This window comes from Notechis scutatus, chromosome Z (genome assembly GCF_049901735.1).
Source record: "Notechis scutatus isolate UNSWTSFEM ecotype Mainland chromosome Z, rNotScu1.2, whole genome shotgun sequence".
NCBI classification, from domain to species: Eukaryota; Metazoa; Chordata; class Lepidosauria; order Squamata; family Elapidae; genus Notechis; species Notechis scutatus.
Genome location: NC_142025.1, coordinates 4,092,153 through 4,105,659, shown reverse-complemented (window position 1 = coordinate 4,105,659; position 13,507 = coordinate 4,092,153). Strand labels below are relative to the sequence as shown.

The 13,507-nt window shown below is 40.6% G+C and overlaps 1 protein-coding gene across 1 annotated transcript; it reads left to right on the top strand.

Moving 5' to 3' along the window:
• The first annotated feature begins 6,099 nt into the window (after window positions 1–6,099).
• Window positions 6,100–13,152, top strand: LOC148128751 (uncharacterized). Its single transcript, XM_087947296.1, has 5 exons — window positions 6,100–7,351; window positions 8,356–8,415; window positions 9,303–9,410; window positions 10,121–10,174; window positions 13,090–13,152. Exons 1-5 carry the CDS (start codon window positions 7,295–7,297, stop codon window positions 13,150–13,152), a joined length of 342 nt encoding a protein of 113 aa, XP_087803422.1. The 5' UTR covers window positions 6,100–7,294.
• Window positions 13,153–13,507: the final 355 nt, after the last annotated feature.

Here is a 13,507-nt window from a genome sequence, read left to right as displayed (position 1 = left end):
GAAGAAATATCCACCTGGTGGGTGCTAACTTTCTACAAAGTGTAGGAGGGGTGGTACTTTCTGAGCAATAGCTTAACTGATACATTTCAAAATATAACCAATTTATGCAAGAGCAACGGAAAGTTAAGGTTTATGCAATGATGCACAATTCACAGCAACCCTTGTAGGTTTTTTTTTGGGGGGGGGAAATATATCAAATAAAGGAATATTGTTAATAGATGCTCTGGGTAAGTAGTGAGATTGCTAGTACCCAGCCAATGGGGAAACTAGGACAGCACTAAGTATCAGGTAAAAGGGTGTAAAAAACTGTTGCATGCTTTGATTTGGGTCCATCTTCTGTGCACATCTATATTTGCAAATGCATCAACAAACTTTTGCTTCTTTTTGGTACCAGCTTTAATTTATTGCTTCATTCCTATTTCTAACACAGGAAACAATTGTTTAAAAAAAATCACAATCCAGATGGGGAACCATGGCCCAGAGTCCCTCTCAGAGCCACAGAAAAGTCAAAGCCCTTCTGAAAAAATCTGCCAGGACTGAAGACTGACTCCATGCATCAAACAAAAAACATAAGGGATGTTTTAAACTAAAAAGGAACCTCTGAAAATTCAGAGGGGGAAATCAAGTGGTTCAGCAAATTCCCCATTCTCCCACAAGCTGCCCAGTCCCAAAGACTAAAATGAGTGAAGTGAATTAAGAGGGGGGGAAAAAATCTCTTCATCCCAAATTATTTCCACTCTTGCCTGTGATTGCTGGCAAAAAAAACCTCAATTACACTCTTCCCCGTCAGGCCTGTCAGATGGAAATCCAGCCCCCCCCCTCCAGTGGTGGGATTCAAATGTTTTTACTACTGGTTCTGTAGGCGTGACTTGGTGGGCATGGCAGGGGAAGGATACTCCAGGTAGCATTTGTTGGTTCTCCAAACTACTCAAAATTTCCGCAGTGTGGTCCACACTGATAGCAGAGATTTGGTGCAAACCAAATGTAGGTTAGACCACTCTAAGGTGTTCCCCGTATATTAAAACTGGATTTTGAAAAAGCAAGACAGGAAGAAAAACGGTTGGTTTGAGCTGTGTGGTGCAGGAGAAGGCTCAGGTGTATTCCTTGGACTAACAAGCAAGTACAGGAAGAGCCCCTAATACCAGTCCACTGGAAGGCAAATCACAAAACTACATAACTTTTTCTTTAAAAAGGATTTAAAAATCTGAGAAAATAATTTAAATTGATATGCTGCTTATCTACTCTGTAAAATGACTCTGCACAATCGTAAAGAGCTGTATAGGCTAATCAACTGATCTTTTCCAGGAAATACAGATCTTTCTACATGTTTTAAATTGGTATCACAAGGATTGCTGAGTAAACACAATGAATCCCTAAATAAAGCCTCCCATATCAATTCTCATGAAGAATTTTAATCCATCTTGTTTTCTAAAGAGCTGTGCCTAATGTGTATTATTCAACTGGGAAGCACAATTGCATGCGTTTTATCTTGACCCACAATGGTTAAGGCAGTTCATTGTGATTTAGTGCTGCCAACTTTTGCAAAAATTTAAAAGGGGCCCATTTCTTAATGAAGTTTTTCATTTAATATCCCTTCTCTCAGTTTTGGAGATGTGATATGATATATTATCATCTACAGGAGTTTTATTAGTCTTGTGATACGCATCACCCCGCAGGACAAGATCACCCCCATCGCCTCTCTTTAATTTCTTATACTTTCTTATACAGTGGGTTTAGGAATAATCAAGTCAACAAGCTGCCACCAAATGATTTCCAGAAAAAAAGGGTGTGGAGCTCTTTTCATATTGGCTAGCTATGCTTAATTAGTAACTCTGTTAGTGTGATCAGCTTCTAATACTGCCTAAACATTTTGTGGATATTGCTAAAAGGGAAGGATGAGAAAAAGAGTTTTAAAGGGTAGAGTTGCCCCAACTGGCATTTTTAAAGATCCCAGGGATGAGAGGTGGCATGTTTGAGAACATGCTGCATATTGTAGTTATGTTTAAGGGATGCTTTCTTGCTGGCAAAAAGGGCCAATTGTGTTCTCCCTAGGCAAGCTTTTAAATCTGCCAGTTTTATAAAGGTCCAGCAAGAAATAGGACCTCGAGAACCCCTTTGGTGGTGCGAGGGTTAAGGGCTTTAGAGCAGGAAGAGGCAAAGCACGAAATTCAGATGGAGAAACCCAGTGGGGCTCAGGCCAGGAAAGGAGGCCTGGCAAACCCCTTCTGAAAACCGGAATGAAAATCGATTCTGAGCATTAAAAAAAAAAAAAAAAGGTAAGCAACCTCTAACTATATAAATTCGAGCTGCGCGCGAGGGGGGGGGGGGAACCTAAGCAATTCAAAACGTAAATAAAACGGTTCAGAAATCTCCACTCAACGCCACACAACCGCCCAAACCAAAAGACTGAAACGACTGAAGAAAATCACGAGGGCGAAGAGCTCTCCACCCCAAATATACCTCACCCTCTCCTGTGATTGGCTGGCTAAGAGTGGCCTGATTACACTCTTGTCTCTGATTGAGCGTCAGCCCTGTCACTCATGGAAGACCAGGCCCCTCGTCCTCCCACCTCACAAAACGGTCGTGAAAATGACGAAGCATAAAACTCAAAATGGTTGCTGTTTTTCAGTGGCCTATTGAGGGTATGATGGACTCTGTAATTCTTGCAATATCTTTTTTGTAGTACTATTGCACTGGCTAACTAACATGGGTTTTCTTGCATTTTAAATTCGAGTTTTTAAATATGTATTGCTAATAATTCACCATAAGCCTCAACTTTCAAGAAAAGCCTCCCTTTTAAAAAGAAGGAGTGGCAGGAAAGCTGCTGCAGATAAAAAAAGTTTTGTTTTCTTAGTGTACAAATTCAAGGTGGGGAAAATGTATCTTACCCATTGCCATTCTGACATTTTTTTCTGTTGCAAATACTTCTTTTACTTTCGTTTAGAATACAGTGCTTTTTTCAATCCTAAATGCTTTTATTGGATGTTTTAATTCTTAGATGTGACTGGATATTGCTTTTCCTTACCCAATAAAAATGGTCTTTTGTATTTTTCATTATGCAAATTATACAGGTACACATAGCAACTGAATAAAAAGCAATAAAATTATTCTTAAAAGAGATCCTCTGCTATCTTATATGGCTTATATCATTATATTACATTTGTCTAAAATTGATTGGCAGTCATATTGTTTAAAACCTTTGCAAAATCTTATTTGCTGCCCGGGCTCTTTTTGCTGAAAAAGATCTGGAACAATCAGGAGGTGCTGAGATTTTGGGACCACCAGAAGCATATAAACTGTCCAGATACTGCTGGACATTTATTTATTAAATTTATATTAATGGAGAGAGCATTTACACTTCCAGTCTGAAGCCCCATGATCCCTAGAAATGCAGTTCCCAATGGCCTCAGGAAATTTTGAACAAGAAATGTTGGAGGAAAGGTTTTGCACTAGTAATGGGGACAGAAAGATCACTGACTGCTTTGGCTCCTTTTGATATAATTGATAATACAACGGGTTTTTAATTGGGAAAGGGCTCAGATTTACAATTATTTTTGGAAGCTCAGTAGACACCCCCCCCCCGCCAATTTAGTACATTCTATTTGGCTTCTTTCTTGCTTGCAGAAAAACATTTTTCTATCATGCAAGTAAATTTCACACTAATGCAATGACTGCCTCATAACATTTAAGTATTGTAACTGATATGATCTAATGAATGAACTAACGTCACCCCCTTAATTCCATGTCAGGTGGTCTGATTCTTTTTTCTTCCTTTTTTCCCTTTAACAGAAGCACTCAAGCTAACAAGAAGAGGCATTGTTGGCATAAGTCAGTTATGTAAGTAGGGAACATAGCAAATTCTTTGTTGAACTGTAGCTGAGAAATGCAAAGCTACTATTAATTGATGGAAATAACTTCGATCATCACCTTTACTTTGACTCAAATCTGGATATCCAGCATGTGAGGATGACAGTTCTTTTATTAGACATCATAGGTGTGATTTTTGAATCGTTGCCTGTGTGTAACATACAGTCTTAATGTTGTGTGGAATGGAGATGGTGGAACATCTGATGAAACCCTCAAAATTTAGAGGAAAAAAACTTGGGAAAAGATGCAGGCAGCTCCTTCTCTTTGTGGCAGTGATGGTGGAAGTGTGTTACTTTTGCTTGTCCCAGAGATCTATAAGCCAATCTTAATTCAATTACAAGTGCCTTTTGAACAGTCCTTTCAAGATCATTGGGATCACTGGCTAATCACTTCTGTTGTCCTGCATTAACTTGAGATAGTGACTTTTTCATTTCCGAACTAAAAGCAGAATATTATCCTCTAAATTACTTTCCCTGGGCCAGTCTCTGTAGAGACATCTCTGTGTACACGACTGATATATTCCAACACAATATTTGTCCTTAAAAAGATTTCGTAGACATTTTAGCAATAGGACTAAAACCTTCCTGCCTCTTTTTGCAGTAATAAGTGGCAATAGTTACATTAATCTTCCAGATATAGAAAACTTCTTTAGTAAGATATAGATAGATAGACAGATAGATAGATAGATAGATAGATAGATAGATAGATAGATAGATAGATAGATAGATGATAGAGTTTATTATTATTTCTTATTATTTCTTTCTAGCATTTCTATTCACAATGTCAGAAAAACTATAACCAAAGAGGCTTGGGGGCCTGGGGGAAAAATGACAGCAAAAACACTTCTCAAAATGGGCTAAAATGTAGTATAGAAAAAAAAACAGCAGCAGTAGAAGCCTTGACAAGATTCAGCAGCTCCTTTTAAAGAAATAATCTAGAAACCTTGCCAGCTAGGACCATCATTGCCTTCTTTGTCTGGCTGGGAGGCTGGCAAATGATTGTCAGAGTTTCAGAATCTGGCATACTAACCGTTTCAAACCATTAACTGGACTAGCACAACAAATGGACCAGCAGAGATTGTGCTGGCATTTGGCAACCCAGTGTTCAGAAATACTAGAGCAGGGAGCCTGATCAATCCTCTTCTTCGGATGGGCAAGAATATCCTGCACTAAATGTCCATTCAGTGCTATTGACAAATGGCAAATCTTGAAGCCTGCTACTAAATAACTAGGAAACGAAGCATTTAGATGCCACCTGAGATTCTTAGGATCTCTGTTTTTAGCTTGCAGCCCTTCATATTCAAAACTGGGATCTGGGGTGCACACCCAGCACCTGTCCTCAGCTAGATCAAAGGTCATGTCATAATACAAAATGTCATGAAACATTTCCTGTGCTGTCATTGGACTGTGCCATATATACTGTCACTCAAGAGGGGCCAACTCTTGAGTGCAGGCCAGCTTCTGAAGGGAAGCCATCTGTCCTTGCAAAGGCCCCGCGGGATCCCGGTAACGATACAGCTCTTGAAGGGATGATTCAGTGGGACACACATTCTCTTAATAGATACCTAAAATGGAATTTAATGGCAGGAGTTTCTATATAACTATATTTTGTTTCATCATAAAACAAAACAAAAACTTAACATCCAGCATTAAAAAAATGGTGTACGCATAAAGAGAAAAAAATGATCCAAATACCAAATATAACATTTAGCATATAGAATCCACCCGGGCTGGATGCTGAAAATGTATGTGTGTGTGTGTGTGTGTACAGAGACACACTAATCTTTAAAGTCCACAAACAGTTTCCAATCTCCTGTAAAGCTATCTAGTCCATTATCTCTGATATCAGTGCAGTTGATTTTACCCTCTCTGCTATTTTATTCAATTTTAAAATTAATTCTTCAACAGTCATTAAGTACAATCCTCACAGCCACCATCATGTGAAGGAATAGCACCCCAAATTGTTTTTTCAGTTGGATTGTCCATAATACTTTAAAAAAAACAGCAGAGATCCAGGTCCATCCTTCCTTGCCCAGAAGGTCTTCCCCTAAACCATGGGGGTCCTTTGCCTCCTTGGCAGGGAGGTGGGAGGGCAGCAGGAATCTCACTTCTAAACAAACCACTGAGATAACCACAATCCCCACCCTGTATTTTCTAAAAATGCTCCTGCAGGACATAGAAGCATTAATGGAAATAAAGGAAACAGACTGGAACTTTGCAGCTCACCAAATCTTTATTATATTTTTGTTTTCGGTATTTGGTTTTTTACATTCCAGATTGGGTGGCAGACACCTTGGTGGGTGTCTGGAAAACTCTGGTTGCCAATCCCCATCTTCAAGGCAGCTAAATTGTAGGAGGAATGTGGAACACTAAAGAGATCCCTGTTCTGATGAAACTTTAGGGGAAGAAAAACTGGGAACAGCAACCATTGAGTTTTCTTTTTATGTGAAGCCCTTCATAATAAATTGCAAATTTTACTGATACATGTGATCTCATATGACTTCACAGACAAGGTACTACCTAAATTCTGAGAAAGCAACCTGTTGAACTACCTTTACAGTTTCATTTGGGAAGAAAGTGAGAATGTTTCCCACACAGCCAAAGCTTTACCTCTAGAAATTGTTTTGGACTGTTTGTGATCTGAAGGAGAAAAAAGTTATTTGGACCTACAGACTCTTCACAGGGAATATTCACGGCCAATTATATAAATCATTAAAAATAGTTAAGGAGATCCATGTTAGTGTCGCCTACATGGTAGGATTTATATTAAAACAATTTTAGCGCTAATAATTATTATTTTAATGTGTTAATACTTGTAAGCCACCTAGAGCTGCCTCTAGAGGAGAAGGGTGGGATGTAAGTTAAAAAAACAAATATTGATGTTTTAATTTTGTAGGGTTTAGATATGCTTTTGTTGCAATTGGAAATGTAGTTTGTAGTCTCTTTTCATCAATTTAACTGTTGAAAATCACTTGGGGAAAGGTGGAAGGTGGCCGTTTCCTGCATCATTCCCAGAGTTTGGAAGGCATTCATGAAGCCATTGCCTTCAGCTACCGCTCTCTCTCTCTTTATACACTACATTTAAACACTTATTTTTAGCCTGGTCTTTAGAGGTTTTATTGTTTGGATTTTAATTTACCAATCACATTTTTTATTATTGTGATTATTCCCCTAGTTCCTTTAGAGAAGGAACATTATTTATTTGCTTATCTTTTTATGCTACTTGAAATTACAAGTTGGCCTGGCTGTTAAACGCCTGTTCTGAAGGATCATTCAGAACTGGAAGACAAATACATTTAAAATGTTATGCGCTATTCTGGGTACTGTCTCCCAAAATCTATATTTGATTTTCCAAAAGAAATGTCAATACTATTCTGCTTTCTCACCTACTATTTTATCTTATAGCCACCAGTCACTATTAAAGAGTGATGGAAAGTAGTTTCAAACGAAGAATGAGAAACGCAATGAAGCATCTCCAAGAAGAGGTGGGGAAAAGCTTTTGTTCTTGGGTTTCACCCAAATATGAGGGGTAGTATAGAAATGAGGGAGGGAGGGAGAGAAGAAGAAAAAGAAGAGGGGGAGAAGGAGAAGGAGAAGGAGGAGGAGGAGAAGAAGAAGAAGAAGAAGAAGAAGAAGAAGAAGAAGAAGAAGAAGAAGAAGAAGAAGAAGAAGAAGAAGAAGAAGAAGAAGAAGAAGAAGAAGAAGAAGAAGAAGAAGAAGAAGAAATGGACAGATCATTCATTGTGGTTTGTGTTTATCCTCAGTTGCCATTATAATTGGTTCTGTGCTTTATTTTTGAAATACATTTTTAGCTTATGTTTAGCTGGCCAAGAAGTCCATTTTGTTGTCATGAGACTCAAAATGGGGATACCAGGAATTACCATCTAACTTTAGGCATAAAGCTGGCTGGATAACCTTGGGCCAGTCACTTTCAGCCCTGGGAAGGACACAATGCCAAACCACTTCTGAAAAAGAAAAAAAAAGGCAAGGATTTGTTCAGGCAGAATCAAACACAAATGAATGGAAGGAAAAATAAGAGAGAGACCCAGAATCTATATTGCATGCTGATCTACTTTGTTGATTGTGGGATAAAAAGACTTGAATGGAAAATGATAATTTAAGGCGTAAATCAATTTATTGACATGACTAAAATACCACAAAACAGTAGGTTGTTTAATGCTCCAACTCACCAGGCCTGTAATATATAGAGATGAGAAGGGAAAAGCAGCAGAGATAGCAGCTTCAGAGTCTGAATTAAATGCTGTTAACAGACAGAATATACAAATAAAATTTATTTTATTTATTGGTGTGCACTTCCAGGGAGGTGTCTAAAGTTTAGGTGGCAGAGATTTCAGCTGGCATCTAAGATTGAGGACAGAGAAACAGTGGTTAATATCAACCCCCTCCCTCCCAAACAAATCGTTATTAGACACCAATTGCTAACAGCAAGTTTATCTTTTTAAAATAGTGTGTTTTGTTAATGTTGCAGGAAGAACTGTCAAGAATTCCCAAAGCAACAACTTCAGTGGCAGAAAGGAAATGTGCTGAGGTATATAATATATAATTGTAGTCGGTAAACTAAACATTAACAGTGAAAATAAATACAACGATTCTTGATTGGGTTATCTTTACAGGTAGTTTTCAACTTACGACCACGAGTGTTGGGCTCAAGTGAAAATTTGTTATGTGAATTTTGCCCCATTTTACGATCTTTCTTTTCACAGTTGTTAAGTGAATCAGCGCAGCTGTTAAGTTAGTAACATGGTTGTTAAGTGAATCCGTCTTCCCCATTGACTCTCCTTGTCAGAAGGTCGCAAACGGGGATCACATGACCCTGGGACTCAGTAATTGTCATAAATATGAATCAGTTGCCAAGCATTTGAATTTTGATCCCATGGGAATACAGCATTGGTCATAAGTGTGAAAAACAGTCATAAATCATTTTTCTCAGTGAAGTAACTTCGAACGGTCACTAAATGGAACTGTTGTAAGCCAAAGATTACCTGTATTTCCTTATAAATTAAATCAGAGTCTACGCTTAAGGTGCCAGAATGGAAAGTACAGTTAAAAAAAATACGTGGTCCCCTTCCCCAATGTTTTTGTCACTGTTGCTCCTTGCTAAGGCACCTACCAGTTTGAGCATCTTCATATAATGTTCTCATTTATGAAAGAAGTTTAACTTACAGAGTTCACTGAGTTAACCTGATCTCAATTCTGGCTGGTGCCCCCTTACTACCTGTTGGGAAGGTGACAGAGAAAGTAAATCTGATGGGATAGCTCTGATACGTCCGTTCCTAAAACTGTAGGACAACAAAGACGTCAAAAACAATAAGGAAGTGTTTTAACAGCGGCAGAGTCAACTTACAAAGCCTGATCCTTTCACTACACTTAAACCAGCATATTTTAGTCAACCTTAAGACTTGAATTGCTTTTCAGCTCTATACATCACGCCACTGCCAGTTTTCCAGGCACCTGGAAGATACCCTCCCACCTGTGCTCCCTGAGGAAGAGCGCGATTTACCTTTCACCAAACGTTGCCACCAGGTAAACAATCTGGGGAATCTATTGAGTGTCAAGAAATGCAAAAGGGTTTCCTATGGGACTGGTTGGTTTTTAGAAAGGAAAGGTCTCCCACTTCTGGTGGGAAAGATCTCTTAGGGAGATCAATATTTCGTATATTATTATTAACATGCTCTGATGCTAAGGAGTTCTATTCCCCACATGAAAAGAAATCTGTTCCAAATGCAAAGCACAAGCAGAGGAGAGGAGTTTCAGTTTCACAGCACAAAGCAGCTTTAGTACAGAACAGTTGAGCTAAGCCACACCCAGGCTCCTTGCTATCCTTGTTCATATCAAATACTGTTTCAGTTTCCAAACAGCTCTCAATTCTCTCACACTGACAGGATGCTAGTCAGGTGAATACCAATGGATGCTGGTAGGCAGAGGCAAACTTTCCCTCCCTTATTTCCCTCCCCCAAAATTAAGCCCGATCCCATAGTTTTGTAGCGAAGAACGGGTAAAGAGCTAGTATCAGAATAAATCTTCTTTTATTCAGTGATGTGTATTTCCAGGCAAGTGTACAGAGTTTAGATACCAGCTGTATTAATTGGCACCTAAGATTGAAGGATGAAGAGATAATGGTTAATGTTGCCCACCCCTCCAATAAAGCTGTTGTTTTTTTAAAAAAAATAGTGACTTTAATTGCTGATGGTCAGTTTGCCCTTTTAAAATAGCGTATTTTTTCAACTTTGCAGGAAGAACACCTTGGAATACAAAGACATTTGATGGAACAAAAGAGACTGATTGAGGTATACCATATACAAGACATTAACCGGGAACAGAATAACAGAGTTGGAAGGGACCTTGGAGGTCTTCTAGCCCAATCCTCTGCTCAAGCTGAAAACCCCTATAATATCTCAGACAAATGTTGAGCTGAAGAAGCTCCTTGGAGGAGAAGCGAAATGTCTTCAAAGAAAAACCAGAAAGTCCAGTTGCCTCTTGGATAAAAAGAAGCACCTTTGGGATAACCATGACCTGGACGGCTGAGAATCTCCATAGACATTTCAGACAAATCGAATCTCTTCTTAAATGTCCACTCCTTAAAATATCACTACTTATAGTTAGCAGTGGGATTACTACCAGTTCTGTGGGCGTGGTGTGGCTTGGTGGGCGTGGCAGAGGAAGGATATACTGCAAAATCACCATCCCCTCCCCATCCCACTAACCTGCTTTCCAGCTCCGTTCTCCTGTGCAGGGCAACCAAAGAAGACCCAGCCAATCAGCTGGGACTCAATGAGAGGCGGAGAAGAGATGGGAGCGGGGCCAGTCAGAGGGGGTATTGGCCGGTTCTCCGAACTACTCAAAATTTCCACTACTGGTTCTCCAGAACTGGTCAGAACCTGCTGAATACCCACCTCTGACGGTTAGGTTATTTTGATGTCTTTTCAAATAAAACCAAAACTCCAGCTTTTAAGGGTGCTAATACAGAAAGTGTATTTTTCAAAAGAGGTGGGATCCCGTTACCCATGATACGTCAGCAAACCCTGTAAACCAGTCCTATCGGAGCTGTGCAGCCTTCTGGGAAAACTGAGTGTGACCCACTTGGTTAAAATGGCAATTACAACAACGCAGGACAAGAAGCAATGGATGGAAAGTATTCAAGGAAAGAAGCAATGTGGAATTAAGGAGAAACTTCCTATCAGGGAGGACAATTAACCAGTGGAACAGCTGGCCTCCAGAAGCTGTGGGTGCTCCATCACTGGAGGTTTTAAAGAAGACAACCATTTGTCTGGAACGGCATAGCGTCTCCTGTCTGAGATGGGGGTTGGACTAGAAGACCTCCAAGGACTCCTCCAGCTCTATTCTGAATTTGAATTCACTTCCTAGGCCCGCATTGGCAAACCTATACCATGCGTGCCGGAAGTGGCACGCAGAGCCATTTCCCCCGGCACGCAAGAGGTCACCTGGAAGAACCCCACTGCGCATGCGCACACCGCCACCCAACAGCTGATTGTCGGGTATCTGGTGCGCATGCAGAAGGGGTGCACGGGAAGCGCACGCACATGCGCAGGGACACGCTACATGTGAGGGCATCGTGCACACATGCGCAGCCGTGCTGCGCATGAGGGGGAAAGCATGCGCAAAGACGCATGGCGCATGAGGGAATCGCGTGCGAGGAGGGAGTCGCGTATGTATGTGCAATGATGCACGGTGCATGCACGCGCAAAGATGCGCAAGGGGAGAATTGCGCACATGTGCAGACGCGCGGCGTGTAAGGGGGGGTTGTGCATTCATGTGCTGGGGGCATGGGGGCCCCAGCACGCATTACCTTCTGGGTGCTGGCACACGAGCGCGCGCAAGTGAGTGGGGGGTTGGACTAGATGGCCTACCAGGTCCCTTCCAACTCTGATTATCTGTTATCTGAGTGCACGTGCAATTATTGGCAGGGGAGCCGACGAAGGTTAGCCACCCCTGTCCTAGGCACTTGCAGTAGTCACATTTAAACTTGAAGAATTTTGAGTAACTGTCCATCAAATACCAAACTGTCTTATCTTCAGCCTTGTCTTCAGGGTTCATTGCCCAAACTTGGAATTTTTTGCATCTTCCGTTTTCCCATTCCCCCATAAACCAGAGGGGTTAGAAATAGACAAGAGGAAGGAGGGGTTGTGAGCCACGGGCATCGCTCACCTTGAAAACCCTCTCCGTTTGAAGGGCCACCTAATCCTCCTATCCCAGTTCTAAGACAAAGAAACTTACTAGAGAAAACAGGGAGTGCAGGCATGGTCCACAGTTGTCTCCCTAACTGTATTGCATTCTTATTGACATGATGATGAGGATGGTGTCTGTCTATGCACCTCTACAAGTTACTGTCTGTAGCAGAGGTGGTATTCATCAGTTTATGTCCAGTTCTGGAGAACCGATGGTGGAAATTTTGAGTAGTTTGGAGAACTGGCAAATACCACCTCTGACTGGCCCCGCCCCCATCTAGTCTCCACCTCCCATTGAGTCCCAGCTGATTGGCTGGGTCTTCTTTGGTTGCCCTGCACAGGAGAACAGAGCTGGAAAGCAGGTTAGTGGGGTGGGGAGGAAAGGGGGATTTTGCAGTATCCTTCCCCCTGCCATGCCCACCAAGCCACGCCCACAGAATTGGTAGTAAAAAAATTTGAATCCCACCACTGGTCTGTAGCTGTTATTCAGGTCGTGTGTTGTTTTTTTTTGATCAAGAGAGTTTTGGCAAAACTTACTGGCTTCTTAAGGGAGGGCTTAATTGGAGTCTGATCATCATAGACTTTCCAGGTGGACCAGACAGGAAACACGAGCAGATGACATAATTCTGCTTTTCCGTCAGGCTACATTGAAAGAACCCTGCAAATCTAGAAGTCCAATTGTCCCACTGACTCATTTATGGTCTGAGAACTTAGAGAAAAATCTCTCCACCCATTAGGCCATTTCAGACTCTGCTGCTTCTTACCTGAGGGCTCCTTAGGCAGCATCTCGACTTAAAGGACACATCATCATAACGTTTTTCACACGTTAACTAATCAGCCGGAGGGATCAATCTTTCCACGCAACAAAATTCCTTTTCAAAAGTTGATTTTTGCTTTACTCCTAAGATTATAGCCCGAAAAATATTTCATGTTGCAATAAGAGGTGAAACATACACACACACACACACACCTTTACACCTATGCTTCACTTGTAAATTGTATTTTGACTTTTCCAGACTCTTCAGATGAAAATAAAGTGTCTGCAAGAGGAGTTAAAGAAGGTTTTAAGTAAGTTTTGACTTAATATCTTCAGCTTGGAAAGGTTGCCTAGAATTTCCCCCCTTTTTGTGCTACATTCCTTACATCCTTCAGGTACCAAAGTTTACCTAGTGACAGCCATTTTTTTAGTCCAATAATTACATTAAATCCAAACTGAATGATTGAATCTCCTGGGAGTTTTAAGGGAGGACTTCAATTTCCTCAAATAAATCATACGGAAATAACTTAGATTAAAATAAATTTTATCAAATCTCAATACTGATAACTAGATTAAATCCAAACTGAATGACTGAATATCTTGGAAGTTTTAAGAGAGGACATAAATATTGCAAATAAGTCATACCGAAATGAGTTAGGTTTAAAGAAATTTAATCA

Excerpts from the sequence above, each read along its gene's own strand:
- LOC148128751 (XM_087947296.1), top strand. The coding sequence starts at position 7,295 with ATGGAAAGTAGTTTCAAACGAAGAATGAGAAACGCAATGAAGCATCTC. Across the intron at positions 8,416-9,302 it reads CAGAAAGGAAATGTGCTGAG|CTCTATACATCACGCCACTG; the intron begins GTATATAATATA and ends ATTGCTTTTCAG. Across the intron at positions 9,411-10,120 it reads TCACCAAACGTTGCCACCAG|GAAGAACACCTTGGAATACA; the intron begins GTAAACAATCTG and ends TCAACTTTGCAG.